The 21230-nt window shown below is 63.3% G+C and overlaps 1 protein-coding gene across 1 annotated transcript; it reads left to right on the top strand.

Annotated features, from left to right (window-relative positions):
* Nucleotides 1-4: 4 nt before the first annotated feature.
* On the top strand, nucleotides 5-9577 carry BABAM1 (BRISC and BRCA1 A complex member 1; the record flags this gene model as incomplete). Its single annotated transcript, XM_050985941.1, has 8 exons — nucleotides 5-211; nucleotides 1613-1671; nucleotides 3255-3375; nucleotides 4291-4369; nucleotides 4935-4959; nucleotides 5774-5883; nucleotides 7712-7766; nucleotides 9210-9577. Coding segments are annotated over 8 exons (888 nt in total), but the record flags the coding sequence as incomplete, so codon positions are not given.
* Nucleotides 9578-21230: the final 11653 nt, after the last annotated feature.

Raw genomic sequence — 21230 nt, 5'->3', positions numbered from 1 at the left:
GGCCGGGAACCGGGGAGAGGCCCCGGGGAACCGGGGAGAGGCCCCGGGGAACCGGAGCGAGGGCGAGGGGGAGGCGGCCAGCGCCGGGCACAGCCCCCCCGGGCAGCCTGGCACGGCTTGGCACGGCCCGGGCAGCGGGCAGCACGGGCAGCACGGGCAGCACGGGGAGGTGACCGTGAGAACACCGCGGGTCAACTGCCCCGAGAAGGTGGTGAGGAACTGGGAGGGACTGGGAGGGAACTGGGAGGGGATTGGGATGGAGTGGGAGGGAATTGGGGGGGACTGGGATGGACTGGGAGGGAATTGGAGGGGGACTGGGAGGGACTGGGGGGACTGGGAGGAATGGGATGGAGTGGGAGGGAATTGGGGGGGACTGGGATGGACTGGGAGGGAATTGGGTGGGACTGGGATGGACTGGGAGGGGATTGGAGGGACTGGGAGGGAACTGGGATGGACTGGAGGGAATTGGGATGGAGTGGGAGGGAATTGGGGGGATGGGATGGAATGGGACTGGGAGGGGATTGGAGGGACTGGGGGAATTGGGGGGACTGGGAGGAAATTGGGGGGACTGGATGGACTGGGAGGGATTGGAGGGACTGGGAGGGACTGGGAGGAAATGGGGGGAATTGGGGGGACTGGGAGGGGATTGGGAGGGACTGGGAGGGAATTGGGGGGGACTGGGAGGGGACTGGGAGGGAATTGGAGGGACTGGGAGGGAATTGGGGGGAACTGGGGGGAATTGGGGGGACTGGGAGGGGATTGGAAGGGACTGGGATGGAGTGGGAGGGAATTGGGAGGGGACTGGGAGGGAATTGGGATGGACTGGGAGGGGACTGGGAGAGACTGGGAGTGGATTGGAGGGAGTGGGAGGAAATTGGGGGGATTGGGGGGGAGTGGGAGGGAACTGGGAGGGACTGGGAGGGGATTGAGGGAAAATGGGAGGGACTGGGAGGGGATTGGGGGGGACTGGGATGGACTGGGAAGGGATTGAGGGAAGATGGGATGGACTGGGGGGGGATTGGGAGGGGATTGGGATGGACTGGGAGGGAATTGGGGGGGCTGGGATGGACTGGGTGGGGATTGGGAGGGGATTGAGGGGGACTGGGAGGGACTGGGGGGACTGGGAGCGGATTGGAGGGAGTGGGAGGGGATGGAGGGAAAATGGGAGGGACTGGGTGGGGATTGGGGGGGACTGGGAGAGACTGGGGAGGACTGGGGTGGACTGGGAAGGACTGGGGGGGAAATTGGAGGGACTGGGATGGACTGGGAGGGAGTTGGGAGGGGGACTGGGATGGACTGGGAGGGGACTGGGAAGGGATTGAGGGAAGATGGGAGGGACTGGGATGGACTGGGAGCAGATTGGAGGGATTGGGGGAGACTGGGATGGACTCGGGGGGAAATTGGGGGGGACTGGGAGGGGATTGGGATGGACTGGGAGGGGCGTGGGAAGGGATTGAGGGAAGATGGGATGGACTGGGAGGGGATGGAGGGAAAATGGGAGGGAATTGGGGGGGGTTGGGGGCACTCTGGAGGCTCTGGGGGTATTTGGGGACATTCTGGGGTCCCTGGGGACACTCGGGGGTCTCAGCCATGCCCCCTCCCCCCCCCCCAGATCATCTGCCTGGACCTGGCTGAGGAGATGGCAGTGCCCAAACTGGAGTCCTTCAATGGGTCAGTGCCAGGGCAGGGCACAGGGACAGGGACAGGGGGGAGTGACATGGGACAGGGACAGTGCCAGGGCACAGGGACAGGGGATGGGGACAGGGGAGAGTGCTGGGCGGGCTGGCTTTGGGGCCCTGAGCCCCAGCGCTGATTTGTGCCCATCCCTGCCACCTGTGCCCGTCCCTGTGCCCATCGCTGCCCATTGTTCTGTGTCCCCTGTGCCCGTCCCTGTCCCTTGTCCCTGTGCCCATCCCTGTGCCCTGTTCTGTGTCCCCTGTGCCCATCTTTGTGCCCATCCCTGACCCTTGTTCTGTGCCCTGTCCCCTGTCCCTTGTCCCTGTCCCTGTGCCCATCCCTGTGCCCTGTCCCTTGTCCCTGTCCCTGTGCCATCCCTGTTGGCCTGTCCCTTGTCCCTGTCCCTGTGCCCATCCCTGTCCCCTGTCCCTTGTCCCTGTCCCTGTGCCCATCCCTGTGCCCTGTCCCTTGTCCCTGTGCTCCCTGGTTTTGGGGTCTCTGACCTGGTGCCTGTCGGTGCCAGGTGCGGTTTTGGGGTGCCAGGCGGGGGTTTGTAGTGTTTATGGGGTTGGTGGGGTTTGGGGTTTGGGGTCTGTGTGGTGTTTGGGATGTGTGTGGTGTTTGGGGTTTGTATGTTGTTTGGGGTTTGGTTTTTGGGGTCTGTGTGGTGTTTGGTGTTTGGGGTCTGTGGGTTTGGGGTTTGGGGTCCATGTGGTGTTTGGGGTTGTGTTCAGGGTGCCCTGACCCCCATACCCCTGCCCCCATCCCCACAGGTGCCACAGCAACGCCCTGACTGTGTGGGGTTTGGGGTCTGTGTGGGGTTTGGGGTCTGTGTGTTTGGTGTTTGGGGTGCCCTGACCCCATCCCCCATCCCCCATACCCCATACCCTCAGGTGCCGCAGCAATGCGCTGACGGTGTGGGGTTTGGTGACGGTGTGGGGTTTGGGGTCTGTGTGTTTGGTGTTTGGGGACTGTGGTGTGTGGGGTACTGTGTGTTAGGGGTTTGGGGTCTGTGGTTGTGGTGTTTGGGGACTGTGTGTTTGGGGTCTGTGTGTTTGGGGTCTGTGTGTTTGGGGTCTGTGTGTTTGGGGTTTGGTGTTTGGTGTTTGGTGTTTGGGGTCTGTGTGTTTGGGGTCCGTGTGGTGTTTGGGGTTTGGTGTTTGGGGTCCGTGTGGTGTTTGGGGTTTGGTGTTTGGGGTCCGTGTGGTGTTTGGGGTCGTGTTCAGGGTGCCCATACCCCATCCCCCTCCCCCCATCCCCGCAGGTGCCGCAGCAATACCCTGACAGTGTGGGGTTTGGTGTCTGTGTGGGGTTTGGTGACTGTGTGGGGTTTGGGGTTTGGTGTTTGGGGTCTGTGTGGGGTTTGGGGTCTGTGTGGGGTTTGGGGTCTGTGTGGGGCTTGGGGTTTGGGGTTTGGGGTGGTGTTCAGGGTGCCCTGACCCCATACCCCATCCCCTCAGGTGCCGCAGCAATGCGCTGACGGTGTGGGGTTTGGGGTTTGGTGTTTGGGGTCTGTGTGGGGTTTGGGGTTTGGGGTGGTGTTCAGGGTGCCCTGACCCCATACCCCATCCCCTCAGGTGCCGCAGCAATGCGCTGACGGTGGCCCAGAAGATGATCGAGATGTTCGTCAGGACCAAACACAAAATCGACAAAAGCCACGAGTTCGCCCTGGTGGTGGTGAACAACGACGCCACCTGGGTGGGGACAGGGACAGGGACAGGGTGGGGACAGGGTGGGTGACACGGGGACAGCACAGGGATGGGGACAGGGACGGGGTGGGCGACACGGGCACAGGGACAGGGGACAGGGACGGGGATGGGTAGGGACAGGGATGGGGTGGGGACAGGACAGGGATGGTGGGGACAGGGACGGGGATGGGGTGGGGACAGGACGGGGACGGGGGGTGGGGACAGGGACGGGGGGATGGGGTGGGGACAGGGAAGGGTGGGGGACAGGGACGGGGATGGGTGGGGACAGGAAGGGACAGGGACAGGGTGGGTGACACGGGGACAGCCACAGGGATGGGGACGGGATGGGTGGGTGACATGGGCACAGGGACGAGGGAAAGGAATGGGGACGGGTGGGCGGACCAGGACGGGGATGGGGTGGGGACAAGGGACAGGGATGGGGTGGGGACGGGGGACAGGGACAAGGACAGGGATGGGGGGGCAAAACGGGCACGGGGACAGGGGGAAAGGGATGGGGACAGGGACAGGGGTGGGTGACACAGGGACAGCCACAGGGGGGACAGGGATGGGGATGGGCACAGGGACAAGGATGGGGACAGGGTGGGTGACAGGGTGGGGTGGGGGACACGGGGATGGGGACAGGGGATAGGGATGGGGTGGGTGGGATGGGGACAGGGACGGGGTGGGGACAGGGTGGGTGACACAGGGACAGGATGGGCACAGGGTGGGGACAGAGATGGGGACAGGGGACACGGGTAGGGACAGGGACAGGCATGGGATGGGGACAGGGTGGGGACAGGGGACAGAGAACAGAGATGGGGGCAGGGTGGGGAGAGGGGACACGGGTGGGCACAGGGACGGGCACAGGGACACGGAGGGGACAAGGGGTGGGGACAGGCCCGGTGCCAGCCCGGTGTCCCCGCAGCTCTCGGGGTTCACCTCAGACCCCCGCGAGGTTTGCAGCTGCCTCTACGACCTGGACACCGTCGTGTGCCAGTCCTTCAGTATCCTGCCCTGCCACCTGCTGCCAGCCTGGGCCCTGCGTGTCCCCTGAGTGTCCCTTTGGTGTCCCCTGGGTGCCCCTGGATGTCCCCTGGGTGTCCATGGGGGTGGCACAGGTGTCTGGGTGGCTCTGGGGGTGGCCCTGGGGGTGGCACAGGTGCCAGGGTGGCCCTGGGGGTGGCACAGGTGCCAGGGTGGCCCTAGGGGTGGCCGTGAGGGTGGCCCTGGGGGTGGCCGGGGTGGCACAGGTGCCAGGGTGTCCCTGGGGGGTGGCACAGGTGTCCAGGGTGGCCCTAGGGGTGCGGGCCCTTGGGGTGGCACAGGTGCCAGGGTGGCCCTGGGGGTGGCCCTGGGGGTGGCACAGGTGCCAGGGTGTCCTTGGGGGTGGCCCTGAGGGTGGCACAGGTGCCAGGGTGGCCCCCGGGGTGGCACAGGTGCCAGGGTGGCCCTGGGGGGCCTGAGGGGCCAGGTGCCAGGGGTGGCCGGGGGTGCCATGGCCAGGGTGGCCCTGGGGGTGGCACCATGGGGTGCCTGCAGGTGCAGGACTAGCCTTGACCCCAAGCTCAGATCTGGACGGGCTCTTCAACCTGATGTGAGCACCAGGGGGTTCTGGAACGTTCCGGGGGTGCCAGGGGGGGTTGGAGGGTGCACCTGAACCCTGTCCCCTGACCCAAAGGGTGCCACCGTGTCCCTGTCCTGTCCCCATGGCTGCCACTGTAACCTAGGAGGTGCCACCTGTCCCCATGGGTGCCCCCCTGTCCCCATGGCTGTCCCCTGGCTGTCCCTGTCCCCTGGCTGTCCCCTCAGTGTCCCCTCACTGCCCCTGTCCCCATGGCTGTCCCCTGGCTGTCCCTGTCCCCTGGCTGTCCCCTCAGTGTCCCCTCACTGCCCTGTCCCCATGGCTGTCCATGGCTGTCCGCCCACTGGCTGTCCCAGGCCCATTGCCCTGTCCCCTGGCTGTCCCCCAGTGTCCACCTCATGCCCTGTCCCCTGGCTGTGTCCCCTCGTCTAAGTGTCCATGTCCCCATGGCGTCCCCTCAGTGTCCACATCAATGCCCCTGTCCCCATGGCTGTCCCTCAGTTGCCCTGTCCCCTTCAGGTACCCTACAGTGTCCCTGTCCCTGTCCCAGCCAGCAGAAGGTGGAGCTGCCGGTGACCGACAATGTCCCTGTCCCCTGGCTGTCCCCTGTCTGTCCCTGTCCCCTCAGTATCCCCTCAGTGTCCCTGTCCCAGCCAGCAGAAGGTGGAGCTGCTGGTGACCGACAATGTCCCTGTCCCCATGTCTGTCCCCTGGCTGTCCCTGTCCCCTCAGTGTCCCCTCAGTGTCCCTGTCCCCTGGCTGTCCCCTGGCTGTCCCTGTCCCCATGTCTGTCCCCTGGCTGTCCCCTCACTGTCCCTGTCCCCAGCCAGCAGAAGGTGGAGCTGCCGGTGACCGACAATGTCCAGACCATCCCCCCGCCCTTCGTGGTCAGAACCATCCTGGTGTTCGGGCGCCCGCGCTGCCAGCCCCACTTCTGTGGGGGGGGGGAGGCTGTCCAAGGTCCTGGTGGCACCTGCCGCACACCCAAAAACCTCCTGGACACCCCAACACATCACCAGTGTACACCCCCACCTCCAACCGTGGGTGCCACCGACCCAAAGCTCCCGCCCCACACAATCTCCCCTCCACATCCCTTTTCCCCCCCCCTCCCCCCTTGCGCCCCCCCCCACCAACCCCAAAATCCCCCTGAGATAACCCCAAACCACCCCTGAGGGACCACCAAAAAGCCCCCATTTACTGTGGGGGGGAGCCGTCAGGAGGTCTGGGCATCCACCCCAAAAACCTCCTGGGGCAACCCCAAAATCCCCCGATTTCCTACCCCAAAACCCCTAGGGCACCCGCCAAACGCCTCATTTTTCTACCCCCAACGCCCCTAAAAAAAAAAAAAATAACTAACAAAACCCAAAATCCCCTTGGGACACCCCCAAAAAAATCCCATCCCTCACTTTCTATGGGGGGAAGGCCGGTCAAGGTCGGGGCAAACACCCAAAAACCTCCTGGTAGAGACCCCCAAAATCCTACATGGGGATACCCCCCAAAAAACCCCTGAGACACACCCCAATTCCCCCCATTTCTTCTGTGGGGGGGAACCCGTCAAGGTCTGGGTCAAACCCCAAAATCTCCCCTGGCAAACCCCCCCCCCCCAAAATCCCCAATTTCCCCCCCAAAATCCCCCAATTTCCCACCCAAAATCCCCCATTCCCACCCCAAATCCCCAGATTTCCCACCCCAAAATCCCAAATTCCCACCCCAAAATCCCAAATTTTCCCACCCCAAAATCCCAAATTTTCCCACCCCAATCCCCATTTTTTCCCACCCCAATCCCAAATTATTCCACCCTAAATCCCAATTTTTTACACCCGAATCCCAAATTTTCCACCCAAATCCATTTCTTCCTCACCCAAATCCCAATTTTCCCACTCCAATCCCAAATTTTCCCCCATAAATCCCACATTTTTCCTCCCAATCTCAAATTTTCTCACCCCAAATCCCCAATTTTTTACACCCAAATCCCAAATATTCCCATCCAAAATCCCAAATTTTCCACCCTAATTCATTTTTTCCCACACCCAATTCCCCCACAATTTTCCCACCCCAAATCCCATTTTTTCCCCACCCAAATCCCAAATTTCCCACCCCAAAATCCCACCCCAATCCCATTTCACCCAAAATCCCAAATTTTTCCCCCAAAATCCCAAATTTTCCACCCAAATCCCCAATTTCCACCCCAAATCCCCCAATCCCATTCCCACCAAAATCCCAAATTTTCCCACCCCAAATCCCAATTTTCCCCCAATCCCAATTTTCCCACCCCAAATCCCAATTTTTTCCCCACCCCAAATCCCAAATTTCTCCACCCCAAACCAGAATTTCCCCACCCCAATTCCCACCCCAAATCCCAAATTTCCCCCCAAAATCCCAAATTTCCCACCCAAATCCCAAACTTCCCCCCAAAATCCCCAATATTCCCACCCCAATCCCAAATTTTCCACCCCAAATCCCCCAAATATTTCCCACCCAAAATCCCAAATTTTCCGCCCCAAATCCCAAATTTTCCCACCCCATAATCCCCCCAATTTTTCCACCCCAATCCCCAAATTTCCCACCCAAATCCCAATTTTTCACTCCCAAATCCCAATATTCCCACCCACAAATCCCCCAAATTTCCCACCCCAATCCCCAATTCCACCCCCAAAATTCCCCCATTCCCACCCCAAATCCATTTCCTGCCCCCATTTCTTCCCCCCACTCTGCCCCAAAGTCCCACATTTCCCCTTTTTTTTTTTTCCCCAAACTGCTGCAGATCAGGTGCCCCTATTTCTTTCTTTGACCGTCGTTTACCTCCACAACGGTGCCGAGTGAGGGAGGACGAGAGCAGCTGAAGGTGAAAGGCCCAAAAATCCCCCAAATTTACCCCAAATTCCCCAATTTTTTCCCAAATTTCTTCTCCAGTTTTTGTGTTTTTTTTGAAAAAAAATTTTTTTTTTTTTTCTTCCCCCAAATTCCCCTGCCTGTTTCTCCAGTTTTTCCTTTTTTTTTGTTCTTTTTTTCTTTCCTTCGTTCCTTTTTCCTTTTTCTTCCTTCCTTCCCCCTTTTTTTTTCCTTTTTTTATTTTTTTTTTTCCTTTTTTTTTTTTTTTTTTTTTTTTTTTTTTCCCTTTTTTCACCTTTCATTTTTTTTTTGTGTTTATTTTTGTCTGTACATTTTTCTTTTTTTTTTTCTTTGTGCTGTTTTCTTTTTTTTTTCCCCCTTTATCCCCTTTTTTTCCCCCCTTGTCTCCTTTTTTTTCCCCCTGTTTCCCTTTTTTCCCCCCTTTGTCATTTGTTGGTCCCCCTTGTCCTTTTTTGCACCCGTTGACTTATTTTCTCCGCCCTTTTCCCTTTTTTTCCCTTTTCCATTTTGTTTTTTTTCCCCTTTGCCTGTTTTTTGCCCCCCTGTGTCCCTTTTTTGCCCCCCTTGTGTTCCCCTGTTTTTTTCTTTCGGGGGGTTTCGTTTGCCCTTTGTGTTTTGTCCTTTTTGTTTCTCCTTTTTTGACTTTTATTTCCCTTTTTTTTTTCTTTTGTCCTTTCGTGGTCCCTTGTTTTTTCCTTATTTTGTTACCTTTCTTCGTCCCTTTTTTTTCCCTTTTTGTCTTTTTTTTCCCTGTGTGGACTTGGGGTTTTGGGCAAAACCCACCCCAACCCCACCCGTCACGACAAGTCAAGCGGGCACAAAACAAAATAATATGTGTAAAAAAAAAAATATACAAGAGAAAAGAGCAAAAACTACTGTCACAAAACAGAAAAAGTGGACACAAATACACATATATACACGGTTTTGGGGACATGTGGGTGGGAATTTGGGGCTTTCGGGAACTGGGTGTGCCTGGATTACGGGACAGCTGGGGTTGCTTTCGGGGGTTTTCGGGGCCCTTGGGGTGGGATTTTGGGGAATTGTCGGGCCCCTTGGGTTGGGCTTTCGGCGCCCTTGGTGTGGGCATGTTTTCTTTTTGGCCCCTTTTGGTGTTCCCTGTGGGGATTTATGGCCTGCGGGGAATTGGGAGGTGTTGGGTTCACTTGTGGGTTGGTCACTTTTCTTTCCGCCTGTCTCCCTTTGCGTTTTCCTTTTTTGGGGGGGCTAGGGGGAATGGGGTGGGATTTAGGGGAAATGGGGTAGAAATGAGATGATTTGTGGAGAATTTTGGAGCCCAAAGCACCCCGAGGGGTCACCAACAGCGCGGTGCCAACAGGACAGAATTTTGGGGGGGATTTTTGGGCGATTTTGTCGGGAATTTCTCAGGCTTTGGGAGCAGCAGGAGGCAGATTTAACCCCTGGCTGTCCCCTGGCCAGGACATGTTTGGGTTTTTCGGCAGCCTGGACACCAAGGGCACCAGCTACAAGTACGAGGTGGCGCTGGCGGGGCCGGCGCTGGAGCTGCACAACTGCATGGCCAAGCTGCTGGCGCATCCCCTGCAGCGACCCTGCCAGAGCCACGCCTGCTACGGGCTGCTGGACGGGGGGGACAGCCCCGAGGGGGACAGGGACACCCACTGAGGGGACAGGGCACCCGTGGGGGGACAGCCCCGAGGGGGACAGGGACACCCACTGAGGGGACAGGGACAGGGCACTCCTGGGGGGACAGCCCTGAGGGGGACAAGGACACGGCACTCCTGGGGGGACAGCCCTGAGGGGGACAGGGACACCAGCTGAGGGGACGGGCACTCCTAGGGGGGACAGCCCCAAGGGGGACAGGGACAGGGCACCCTGGGGGGACAGCCCTGAGGGGGACAGGACACCAGCTGAGGGGACAGGGACAGGGCACTCCTGGGGGGACAGCCCTGAGGGGGACAGGGGACACCAGCCGGAGGGACGTGACAGGGCACTCCTAGGGGGACAGCCCCGAGGGGGACAGCGACATGGCACTCCTGGGGGGACAGGGACACCCACTGAGGGGACAGGGACAGGGCACTCCTGGGGGACAGGGACAGGGCACTCCTGGGGGGACAGCCCCGAGGGGGACAAGGACACCAGCTGAGGGGACAGGGCACTCCTAGGGGGACAGCCCCGAGGGGGACAGCGACAGGGCACTCCTGGGGGGACAGGGACACCCACTGAGGGGACAGGGACAGGGCACTCCTGGGGGGACAGCCCCGAGGGGGACAGGGACACCCACTGAGGGGACAGGGCACTCCTGGGGGGACAGCCCTGAGGGGGACAGGGACACCAGCTGAGGGGACAGGGACAGGGCACTCCTGAGGGGGACAGGGACACCCACTGAGGGGACAGGGACACCAGCTGAGGGGACAGGGCACTCCTAGGGGGGACAGCCCCAAGGGGGACAGGGACACTGCCTGAGGGGACAGGGCTGCCTCTGAGGGGACAGTGCTGCCACCACCTGAGGGGACAGTCCAAACCCCTTAGGGGACAGCCCTGCTGCCCTTGCGGGGACAGCCCTGCCACCCTCTTGAGGGGACAGCCCTGAGGGAGGGGACAGCCCTGAGGGTGAAGCCATCTTCTGAGGGGACAGTCCTGACAGAGGGGACAGCTCTGAGGGCCAGGCCACCCCCTGAAGGGACAGCTCCGAGAGAGGGGACAGCCCTGACAGCGAGGCCATCTTCTGAGGGGACAGGCCAGCCTTAGGGGACAGCCCTGCCACCCTCAGAGGGGACAGCCCCACCCCGTGAGGGGACAACTCTGTCCACCCTGTGAGGACAAGCCCCACACCCCGATGGGACAGCCCTGCCACCTCTGAAGGGACAGCTCTGCCACCCCGAGGGGACAGCCCCACCCCGTGAGGGGACAGCCCTGCCACCCTCAGAGGGGACAGCCCCACCCCGTGAGGGGACAGCCCTGCCACCCTCTGAGGGGACAGCCCTGCCACCCCGATGGGACAGCCCCGCCCCCTGAGGGGACAGCCCTGCCACCCTCTGAGGGGACAGCCCCGCCTGTGACAAAGGCCCGTCCCCGTTTTTAGGACATTTGTCGCAGCAGCGATGGCGCTGATGGGAAATGGGAATTTGGGTGTTGGGGTTCGGGACAAGAGGAGAAAATAAAACCCGAGGGTTCCGCTGTGGGTGACTCTGTGTCCCAACCCCGTGGGGACATCGCGGAGTGACCGTTCCCTCTGGCCACCAGGGGGAGGCAGGGGACAGGGATGGGGACGGGGACGGGGACAGGGACATGGGCAGGGGCAGGGAGACGGGGACAGGGACATGGGCAGGGACACGGACAGGGGACAGGGAGAGGGGACAGGGGACATGGGAACAGGAGAGGGGACAGGAACAGGAGAGGGGACAGGGACATGGGCAAGGGACACGGACAGGGGACAGGGACAGGGATGGGGACAGGGGACAGGGATATGGACAGGGATGGGGACATGGACAGGGGACAGGGGACAGGAGGCAGGGACATGGACAGGAGGCAGGGACATGGACAGGGGACAGGGACATGGGAAGGGGACAGGGATATGGGCAAGGGACAGGGACACGGACAGGGAGAGGGATGGGGACAAGGACATGGACAGGGTACAGGGACACGGACAGGGGACAGCGACAGAGATGGGGACAGGGGACAGGGACAGGTCATGCCCGCGCTCCCCGAGCCGCAGCCGTTCCCCAAATCCCGGTGGTTTTTCCCCCATTTCCGATAAATCCCGGCCGAGCCCGCCGGGCTCTCGCTGCGGGGGACACGGAGCTCCCTGCTGGGGACAGCGGGGACCTCAGCGCTCACCGAGGCCACCCCGCTTTGTCCCCGCAGCTGGGACAGAGCTGTCCCCCGTCCAGCACAAACAAAAACCTATTCTGGGCCCTGACCTGCCCCGAACCTCGGCCCACGCGCGACAATTACGGGGTGGCCGCCAGCGCCACCGCCACATCCCGGCACGGCCACGGCCGGAGCGGCTCCGCCTGTCCCCTCCTGTCCCCTCTGTCCCCGTCAGTCTCCTCTTGTGCCCTCCTGTGCCCTCCGACCCCCTCTGGTGCCCTCCTGTCCCGTCTGCCCCCCTCTGTCCTCTTTTGTCCCTCCTGTCCCCTCTGGTCCCCGCTGTCCCCTCTTGTGCCCTCCGACCCCCTCCGGTGCCCTCCTGTCCTGTCTGTCCCCGTCTGTCCCCTCTTGTGCCCTCTGTCCCCTCCGGTCCCTGCTCTCCCCTCCTGTCCCCTCCTGTCCCCTCTGTCCCTCCTGTCCCCTCTGTCCTCTCTGCTCCCCTCTGTCCCCCTTGTCCCCTCTGTCCCTGCCTATCCTCTCTGCCCCCTCCTGTCCCTCCTGTCCTCTCCGCTCCCCTCTGTCCCTGCCTGTCCCCGCTGTCCCTCCTGTCCCCTCTGCCCTCTCCTATCCCCCTCTGTCCCTTCCTATCCCCCTCTGTCCCCTCTGCCCTCTCCTGTCCCCTCTGTCCCCTCCGCCCCCCTCCATGGACCCCTCGGTGCCCCGTGCCACGCTGAAGGTGCTGGCTCTGTGCGCGGCGCTGCTGCTGCTGGTGGCGGCGGTGACAGTGGCGGTGTCGCTGCTGCTGTGGCGCTCCGAGGCTCTGGGGAAGCTGCGCGGCTGCCGCGAGCGGGCGGCGAACGAGAGCCGGGAGCTCGGGGAGCGCCTGGCGGAGCTGGAGCGGCACCGGCAGCGCCTGCGGAGCGACGGGGACCAACTGCGGCGGGAGCTGGCACGGGCACGGCGCGACAGCGACAGGGACAATGCCAGCCTCGCGTCCTGCCGCCAGCGGGCGGTAGGTGGCGGAGGGATGGGGACAGGTCACTTGTACCCATAGGTGGGCCGTAGATGGGGAAATGTCACCTGTCCCCATAGGTGGCCGGGGGGATGGGGAAATGTCCTTTGTCCCCATAAGTGGCAGAGGGACGGGGAAATGTCCCTTGTCACCATAGGTGGGCGGTAGATGGGGAAATGTCCCTTGTCACCATAGGTGGGCGGAGGGATAGGGACAAGTCACCTGTCCCCATAGGTGGGCAGAGGGACGGGGACAAGTCCCTTGTCCCCATAGGTGGGCGGTAGATGGGGAAATGTCACCTGTCCCCATAGGTGGCCGGAGGGATGGGGACAAGTCCCTTGTCACCATAGATGGCTGGAGGGATGGGGAAATGTCCCTTGTCCCCATAGGTGGCCGGAGGGATGGGGACAAGTCCCTTGTCACCATAGGTGTCAGAGGGAGGGGGAAATGTCCCTTGTCCCCATAGGTGGGCGGATGGGGACAAGGAGGGGTTTGGTCACTCTGAGGTGGCAAACAGGATGGGGACACCTCCTGTCCCCTCAGCAGTGTCCCCTGTCCCTCCCGCCCTGTTCAGCGGCCCAGCCCAGGGGCTGCTCCATCCCCGAGGGGGATGGAGCCACCTCGGGGGACACAGCTGTCACCTCCCTGCGGGGACACCCCAGAAACGACACCGGGATGGTCCTGGGGGGACAGAGCTGTCACCTCCCTGCGAGGACACCCCAAAGCCGAGTCCGGGGGGGGCAGAGCTGTCACCTCCCCCTGCGGGACACCCCAAAGCCGAGTCCGGGGGGGGCAGAGCTGTCACCTCCCCTGCAGGGACACCCCAAAGCCGCTCCCTCCCATCCCGCTGCCGGGGTGGCCGCTGTCCCGGCTCCGTCCCGGTAATTACCGGGTCCCGCTGCCCGGTTTGTCCCTCCCGGGTATTTTTAGCTGCGGGCCCGGAGGAAGAGCCGGGTCCCGCCGCCCCCCTCGGGCCCATCCGGCCGAACAATGGCCCGGGCGGGCTGCAGAATGTCCCCGCTTCCCGGGGCTGGCGCCTCTCGGGCAGGGCAGGGCTGGGCAGCCTCTCGGAGAGCTCCTGTCCCCCTGTCCCCTCCCTGGCACCAGCGGTGACACCCGCGGGGTGACCTGAGCCTGCCGGGACGGGTCACAGCTGCCCCAGGAGGAGTGGCACTTCAGGGATTGTCCCCAAAGCAGCGTCACCAGCGCTTTGAGGGGTTTGATGGGAGGGGGACAGGGACCCAGGAGCCACGTGGGGACACTTGGGGACATGGGTGACCTGTGTGATTGCCGTGCTCAGGATTGTCCCCAAATCCGTGACGTCCACGTCCTTCCGAGGACAGGAGGGGAGGGGGACAGGCAGCCAGGAGCCACGTGGGGACACTTGGGGACATGGCTGACCTGTGTGAGTGCCATGCTCAGGATTGTCCCCAAATCCGTGACATCCACGTCCCCACCCCTCCAAGAACAGGAGGGGAGGGGGACAGGGACCCAGGAGCCACGTGGGGACACTTGGGGACATGGGTGACCTGTGTGATTGCCGTGCTCAGAATTGTCCCCAAATCCGTGACGTCCACGTCCTTCCGAGGACAGGAGGGGAGGGGGACAGGGACCCAGGAGCCACTTGGGGACACTTGGGGACATTGGGTGACCTGTGTGAGTGCCATGCTCAGGCTGAGCTGTCCCTGCAGGGAGCTCAGGATTGTCCCCAAATCCGTGACATGCACGTCCCCACCCCTCCAAGGAACAGGAGGGGAGGGGGACAGGCACCCAAAGTCACCAGGAGTGTGGGGACACTTGGGGACACTGGGTGACCTGCGGCTCTCCTGTGCTGCCCACCCTCAGGACGAGCCACCCCTCCAGGGCAGAGGGATTGTCCCCAAATCCGTGTCCCCACCCTTGGAGGAGGATGAGGGGGGACCCAAGGCCACCAGGGGCGTGGGGACAGCTGGGGGACATGAGGTGACAGCGAGGCAGAGGAGACGGAGGGCTCTGGCAGCAGATGAAGGGTCGGGGGTGGCGGTGGGGGGTGGGGGGACACTGCCCACCGCTGTCCCCACGTGTCCCCTGTCACCAGGCCGGGCTGGAGGCCAATGTCACCGCGCTGGGGGACGAGCTGGTGGCGCTGCGGCGCGAGCGGGCCCGGCTGGCCGGTGACAAAGCGGCGCTGCAAGGTGAGCTCTGTCCCTCTGTCCCCGCTGGGGGCTGCGCTCCGTGCCGAGGTGACGGCGGTGTCGCCGCTGTCCCCAGAGGAGGTGGCGCGGGGCGCGGAGCAGGCGCGGGAGCTGCGGCGGCGGCTGCGGGAGGCGCTGGAGGAGCAGCGGGAGCTGCGGGAGCGCCGGGAGCGCTGCGAGGCGCGACAGAGGGAGCTGCAGGACAGCCTGTAAGGGACCTGGCCCTTGGGGACACCCCCTGGCCCTTGGGGACACCCCCTGGCCCTCGGTGACATCCCCTGGCCCTCGGGGACATGTCTCTGTCCCTTGGTGACATCCCCCTGGCTGTCGGTGACATCCCCCTGTCCCTCAGGGACATCCCCCTGTCCCTTGGTGACATCCCCCTGTCCCTCGGTGACATCCCCCTGTCCCTCAGGGACATCTCCCTGTCCCTTGGTGACATCCCCCTGTCCCCCAGGGACATCTTCCTGTCCCTCAGGGACATCTCCCTGTCCCTTGGTGACATCCCCCTGGCCCTTGGTGACACCCTCTGTCCCTTGGTGACATCCCCTCTCCCCCGGTGACACCCCTGTCCCTCAGGGACATCCCCCATCCCTCGGTGACACCCCCTGTCCCTCAGGGACATCCCCCTCTAAGGTCCTTGTCACCCTCCTCAGGGTGTGCCACCCCCAGAGCAGCCACCCCCCCCCCCTTGTGACACCCTGTCCTGTCCCTTGGTGACACCCCCTGTCCTGTCCCTCTGCCCTCATGGGGACCCCCCGTGTGTCCCCCCAGTCCCCTCCTCCCTGTCCCTGTCCCGCCTTGGGGACCCCCAGTCCTGTCCCTCCTGTCCTTGGGCACCCCCCGTGTCCCCAGCCCGGGTCAGGGCCACCCCCCCACGTGTCCCCGCTGTCCCCACAGCCGGGACCACGCGGCCGAGCTGGAGGCGCTGCGGCGGCGGGGCCGGGACAGAGGCGGCGGCCGCAGGTGTCCCCCGGGCCAGCGGTACTGGGGGGACAGGGGACAGCCCGGGGAGCGGGGGACAGCCCGAGGGGACAGCCCGGGGAGGAGGGGACAGCCCGAGGAGCGGGGGACAGCCCGAGGGGACAGCCCGGAGAGGGGGGACAGCCCGGGGGGACAGCCCGGGGAGCGGGGACAGCCCGAGGGGACAGGGGAGAGGGGGGACAGCCCGAGGGGACAGCCCGAGGGGACAGCCCGGGGGGACAGCCCGAGGGGACAGGGGAGAGGGGGGACAGCCCGAGGGGACAGCCCGGGAGAGGGGGGACAGCCCGAGGGGACAGCCCGGGGAGGGGGGACAGCCCGTGGGGACAGCCCGGGGAGCGGGGACAGCCCGAGGGGACAGCCCGGGGAGGGGGGACAGCCCGAGGGGACAGCCCGAGGGGACAGCCCGGGGAGCGGGGACAGCCCGGGGGGACAGCCCAGAGAGGAGGGGACAGCCCGGGGAGGGGGGGACAGCCCGAGGGGACAGCCCGGAGAGGGGGGACAGCCCGAGGGGACAGGGGAGAGGGGGGACAGCCCGAGGGGACAGCCCGGAGAGGGGGGACAGCCCGAGGGGACAGCCCGGGGAGGGGGGAGAGGGGAGACAGCTCGGGGAGGGGGACAATCCGGGAAAGGGACACCCCGGGAAGGTGTCACAACCCACGGACTGGGAAATCCCGAGAGGAAGGGACACCCGGGAGGACAGCCTGGGAAGAGGGGACAGCCACCCCCGGGAGGAGGGGACACCCCCAGGAGGAGGGGACAGCCTGTGAAGAGGGGACACCCGGGAGGAGGGGACAGCCACCCCCGGGAGGAGGGGACAGCCCGGAGCGGTGACTTCCCGGCCATTGTCGCCGTGTCCCCGGGGCAGCAGGAGCCGCGCCGGGCTCACCCCGCCCCTCCCCCCGCAGGAAGGGCTGAGGCCCCCCCGGTCCCCTCGGGCCCCCCGGCAGTGCCACATCCCGGGACCGCCGTGTCCCCAACGCTGCCACCGGCGGGGCTGGCCCGGCCCCGGAGCCACCAGCGCAGTGCGGGAGCCCCGGGGGTGGGACAGGGGTCCTGATCCCATTGATCCAAATGATCCCAATGATCCCATTGGTCCCATTGATCTCCGATCCCATTGGTCCCATTGATCCCATTGATCCCTGATCCCACTGATCCCATTGGTCCCTGATCCCCTTGATCTCATTGATCCCAATGATCCTATTGATCTCATTGATCCCTGATCCCATTGGTCCCTGATCCCATTGATCCCACTGATCCCCGATCCCACTGATCCCTGATCCCACCATGATTCCTGATCCCATTGATCCCATTGATCCCATTGATCCCTGATCCCACTGTGATCCCCAATCCCATCGATCCCATTGATCCCAATAATCCCTGATCCCATTGATCCCATTGATCCCATTGATCCCTGAGCCAACTGGGTCCCGATCCCGACCCCTTTGTGCCACCGTCCCGTGTCCCACTCCCGCCGTGTCCCCATCGCGGTCACACAGGGGACCGGGGGGTCCCTTCCCGGTTTTTTGGGGCAGTTTTGGCTCATCCCGGGCTCGGATTTCCCCGGAATCCCCTCCGGGAGCTGCGGCCCCACAGAGCGCGGGACCAGCGGGAATTTGGGGCATTTTGGGCAGATCGGGCAATAAAAGCCGCGCTGCTCACCAGGACGTGTCCCTGTGCCACCAGCCCGCTGTCCCTGTCCCTCTGACCCCAACTGTCCCCTGTCCCTCTGACCCCAACTGTCCCCTGTCCCTCTGACCCCAACTGTCCCCTGTCCCTCTGACCCCAACTGTCCCCTGTCCCTGTGACCCCAACTGTCCCCTGTCCCTCTGACCCCAACTGTCCCCTCCCCAAACTCCCGGGGTTTCTCCCATCCCGGACCCCAAAACTCCCCGAGGGGGGACTTGGGGACACAGAGCCCCCCCCCTGTCGCGGGGCCACCCCCGGTGTCCGTCCCCGCACGGGGACATCACCGCCACGGTGGCTCCGCCCAGCCGGGAATGGTTGTCGCCGTGTCCCCACCCCGATCCCGGTCCCTGCGGGTCCCTGGGGGTCAGGGCGGCCTTGGGGACACCTTGGGGACATGGAGGGGACTCAGCGCAGGGAAAAGGGTGGAGTTTGGGGTGGCATGGCTGAAGGGGGGGGGACACCGCCCCTTTGTCCCTCGGTGCCACCTCGAAGCGGGTGGCTGGGGGTGTCCAAGCCCTGGCTAAGGCCACTGTCCCCTGTCCCCATCCCGTGGCGATGTCGCGATCCCCCAGCCCCGCAGGAGGCCCGGGGGGTTCCGGGGGGTTCCGGGGGGCTCGGGGGGGGCCGGGCCGCGGGGAGCCCCGGGCGCTGCCCCCTGACCCCTGCCCGGTGGCTGTTTCCTGCCCTGGCTGCCCCGCGTCCCTCGGGGACAGGGAAGTGTCTGCGATGGCCCGGCCGGTGTCGCTGCCGGAGCCATTCTCAGCTACCGCCGCTTCCTTTTCCTGAGCTGCAAATAACAGTGAGTCACCCGCGGGGACACTGCCACCTCCCCACGGGGGGACACTGCCACCCCCTCGGGGGGACACTGCCATCCCTGACCCCCCCCGCGAGGGGCACTGCCACCCCCCTGAGGGGACACTGCCATCCCTGACTCCCCCCGGGGGGACACTGCCACCTCCCCACGGGGGGACACTGCCACCCCCTCCGGGGGAACACTGCCATCGCTGACCCCCCAGGAGGGGCACTGCCACCCCCTCGAGGGGGACTGCCACCCCCCTGAGGGGACACTGCCACCCCCGAGGGACACTGCCACCCTGAGGGGACACTGCCACCCCGAGGGGACACTGCCACCCTCCGCCCCTCGAGGGCTCCTCGCAGCCTCCCGGGACCCCGCAGATCCCCCCCCCGCTCTGTCCCATTCCCAAATTAACCCCCCCCAATTAACACCCCGCCCTAATTAACCCATCCCCACACCGTGGGAACGCTGCTCCCAGTTCAGAGATGCCGTTCCCAGTTTGGGAATTCTGTTCCCAGTTCGAGAGCTCCGTTCCCAGTTTGGGAATGCCATTCCCAGTTTGGGAAATCTGTTCCCAGTTCGGGGATGTTATTCCCAGTTTGGGAATTCTGTTCCCAGTTCAGGGCTGCTGTTCCCAGTTCAGGAGCTCTGTTCCCAGTTCGGGATGCCGTTCCCAGTTCAGAGCTGTTGTTCCCAGTTCAGGAGCTCTGTTCCCAGTTCGGGAATTCTGTTCCCAGTTCAGGGCTGTTGTTCCCAGTTCAGGAGCTCTGTTCCCAGTTCGGGAATGCCGTTCCCAGTTCCCTCCCCATCCCAAACCCTCGCAGGGCGGGGTGCAATAAATCGGGCAGGAGAATCCTTCTCCTTTTCTTGCCTTTACTAAAAACCAGCCCGGCCGGGGAGAGCCCTCGGGCCGCGCTCACGGAGGAGGAGGAGGAGGAGGAGGAGGAGGAGGAGGAGGAGGAGGAGGAGGAAGAGTGCAGCTTCATCCGCTGGTCTGCGGGCAGAGCTGGGGGTTCCGCCCTCACCAGAGCGCCAGGAGAGTCCCCAATTTTGGGGTCTGACATTCGGGGTGCTCTTTTTGGCCGATGTCTTTAGGGTGAAAGGTGAAAAGTTCCTCACGTCCAGACATCGCTTCCATCTCTCCATTCCGCGCTGGTTCGGGTGGGGTTTTTTTGTGTTTAGGGGTTTTTGCTCGGTTCGGTTCGGGGTTTCCTCATTGGCACGCCAGCCCTGATGTCCCCTCCTGCCCCCGGTGCCACCCTCCAGGCAGGGACAAAAAAGGGGAATTCTCAACCATGGACAGCAGGGAGTGAACGAGAAGTTATTGACAGCAGGTGATAACAACGTGAAGTTATCAGCAGCCAAGAGCCAGAGCTCCACCCTGGCAGCGACGGGCCCAACCTGGGAACTCGGCAATTTAACCAAAAATTGGGTAAATTTTCCACCCACAACAGGGGGGAACCCTCTGGCCCCTCCCGGGTTCGGGATTTGGGATTTGGGATCGCCCCGCTGGGAGTGGCTCACGGGGACACCGGGATGTCACCTCTGTCCCCTCCCGGCGGCTCGGGGGGGATCCCCTGAAGGAACGGGGGGCTCGGGGAGGGGGTGGGACACCGGGATGTCACCTCTGTCCCCTCCCGGCGGCTCGGGGGGCTCGGGGGGGCCCGGATGCGTGGCTGCCCTTTGCACAGGATGCGGCCGCAGGAAAATCCAACTTTCCTGGAAACCCGCTTCAAAGTGCGCCCAAGGATGCTGGGAAGCCACGGCGGAGCTGCTCCCGGTCCCTGTCCCCGTCCCTGTCCCTGCCTTCCCACGGGGGCTCCGTCCCTGCCTCACTCGGTGCCACCCGAGCTGTCCCCGTCCCCGTGTGCCACCCCCGTGCCACCCGAGGTGTCCCCGAGGCGCTCCCGGCGGGATCAGCGCTGGGATTCCCGTGCTGAGGGTGGGAGTTTTGGGGCCGGGAGGCAAATCCCGACAATTTCAAACAATTCCAGGCAATTCCCGACAATTTCAAACAATTCCAGGGGGCACCGAGATGGGGATGGGGGGAATGGAATCCCCCGGTTTTGGGGTGGCAGAGCAATTCCAGGGATGAGCTGGGCACCGAAATGGGATGCAGGGAATGGATTCCCACTTTTTTTTCGCCTCCCCCTCTCCACTCCAGGAACAACAATTCCAGCAGAAGCTGCTCCCTGATCACCCGGGGGATGGAATTCCTTGGAACTCCCCGGCTGGGAGTGGGAATTTCGGGGCAGGAGACAATTCCAGACAATCCCAGGGGCGTGCCGGGCACTAAAACAGGATGGAGGGAACTAAATCCCTTTATTTTTCCCCCCTCCACTCCAGGAACAACAACCCGAGAGCCCCGATCACCCAGCAGGATCCAATTCCCGGCAATTCCCACGCCAGGAATGGGAATTTCGGGGCAGACAATTCCCGACAATCCCAGGGGCGCGCCGGGCACCGAAATGGGATGAAGGGAAAGAAATTCCATCTTTTAACCCTTCCAGTTCAGGAACAACAACCCCAGCGCCCCGATCACCCAGCAGGATCCAATTCCCGGCAACTCCCACGGCGGGAATGGGAATTTCGGGACAGGAGACAATTCCAGACAATTCCAGACCCGTGCCGGGAGCTGAAATGGGATGGAGGGAATGAAATTCCGTCTTTTAACCCCTCCAATTCAGGAACAACAACCCCAGGGCCCCGATCACCCGGCGGGATCGAATTCCTTGGAATTTTCCCACGCCGGGAGTGGGAATTTCGGGGCAGACAATTCCCGACAATCCCAGGGGCGCGTCGGGCACCGAAATGGGATGAAGGGAACGAAATCCTATTTTTTTATCCCTTTCCACACTTCAGGAACAACAAGCCCAGCAGAAGCTGCGCCCTGATAACCCGGCGGGTCCCCGGGAGCATCCGGCACGGCAGGAAGGAGCCCGGCAGGAGGAAATATTAAATCCTGGGATATAAACACGGCGGCGGGAGC

Source organism: Serinus canaria, chromosome 28 (assembly GCF_022539315.1).
Source record: "Serinus canaria isolate serCan28SL12 chromosome 28, serCan2020, whole genome shotgun sequence".
NCBI lineage: Eukaryota > Metazoa > Chordata > Aves > Passeriformes > Fringillidae > Serinus > Serinus canaria.
Note: the sequence above shows the minus strand (reverse complement) of the source record. Positions and strands in the feature narration are given on the sequence as shown.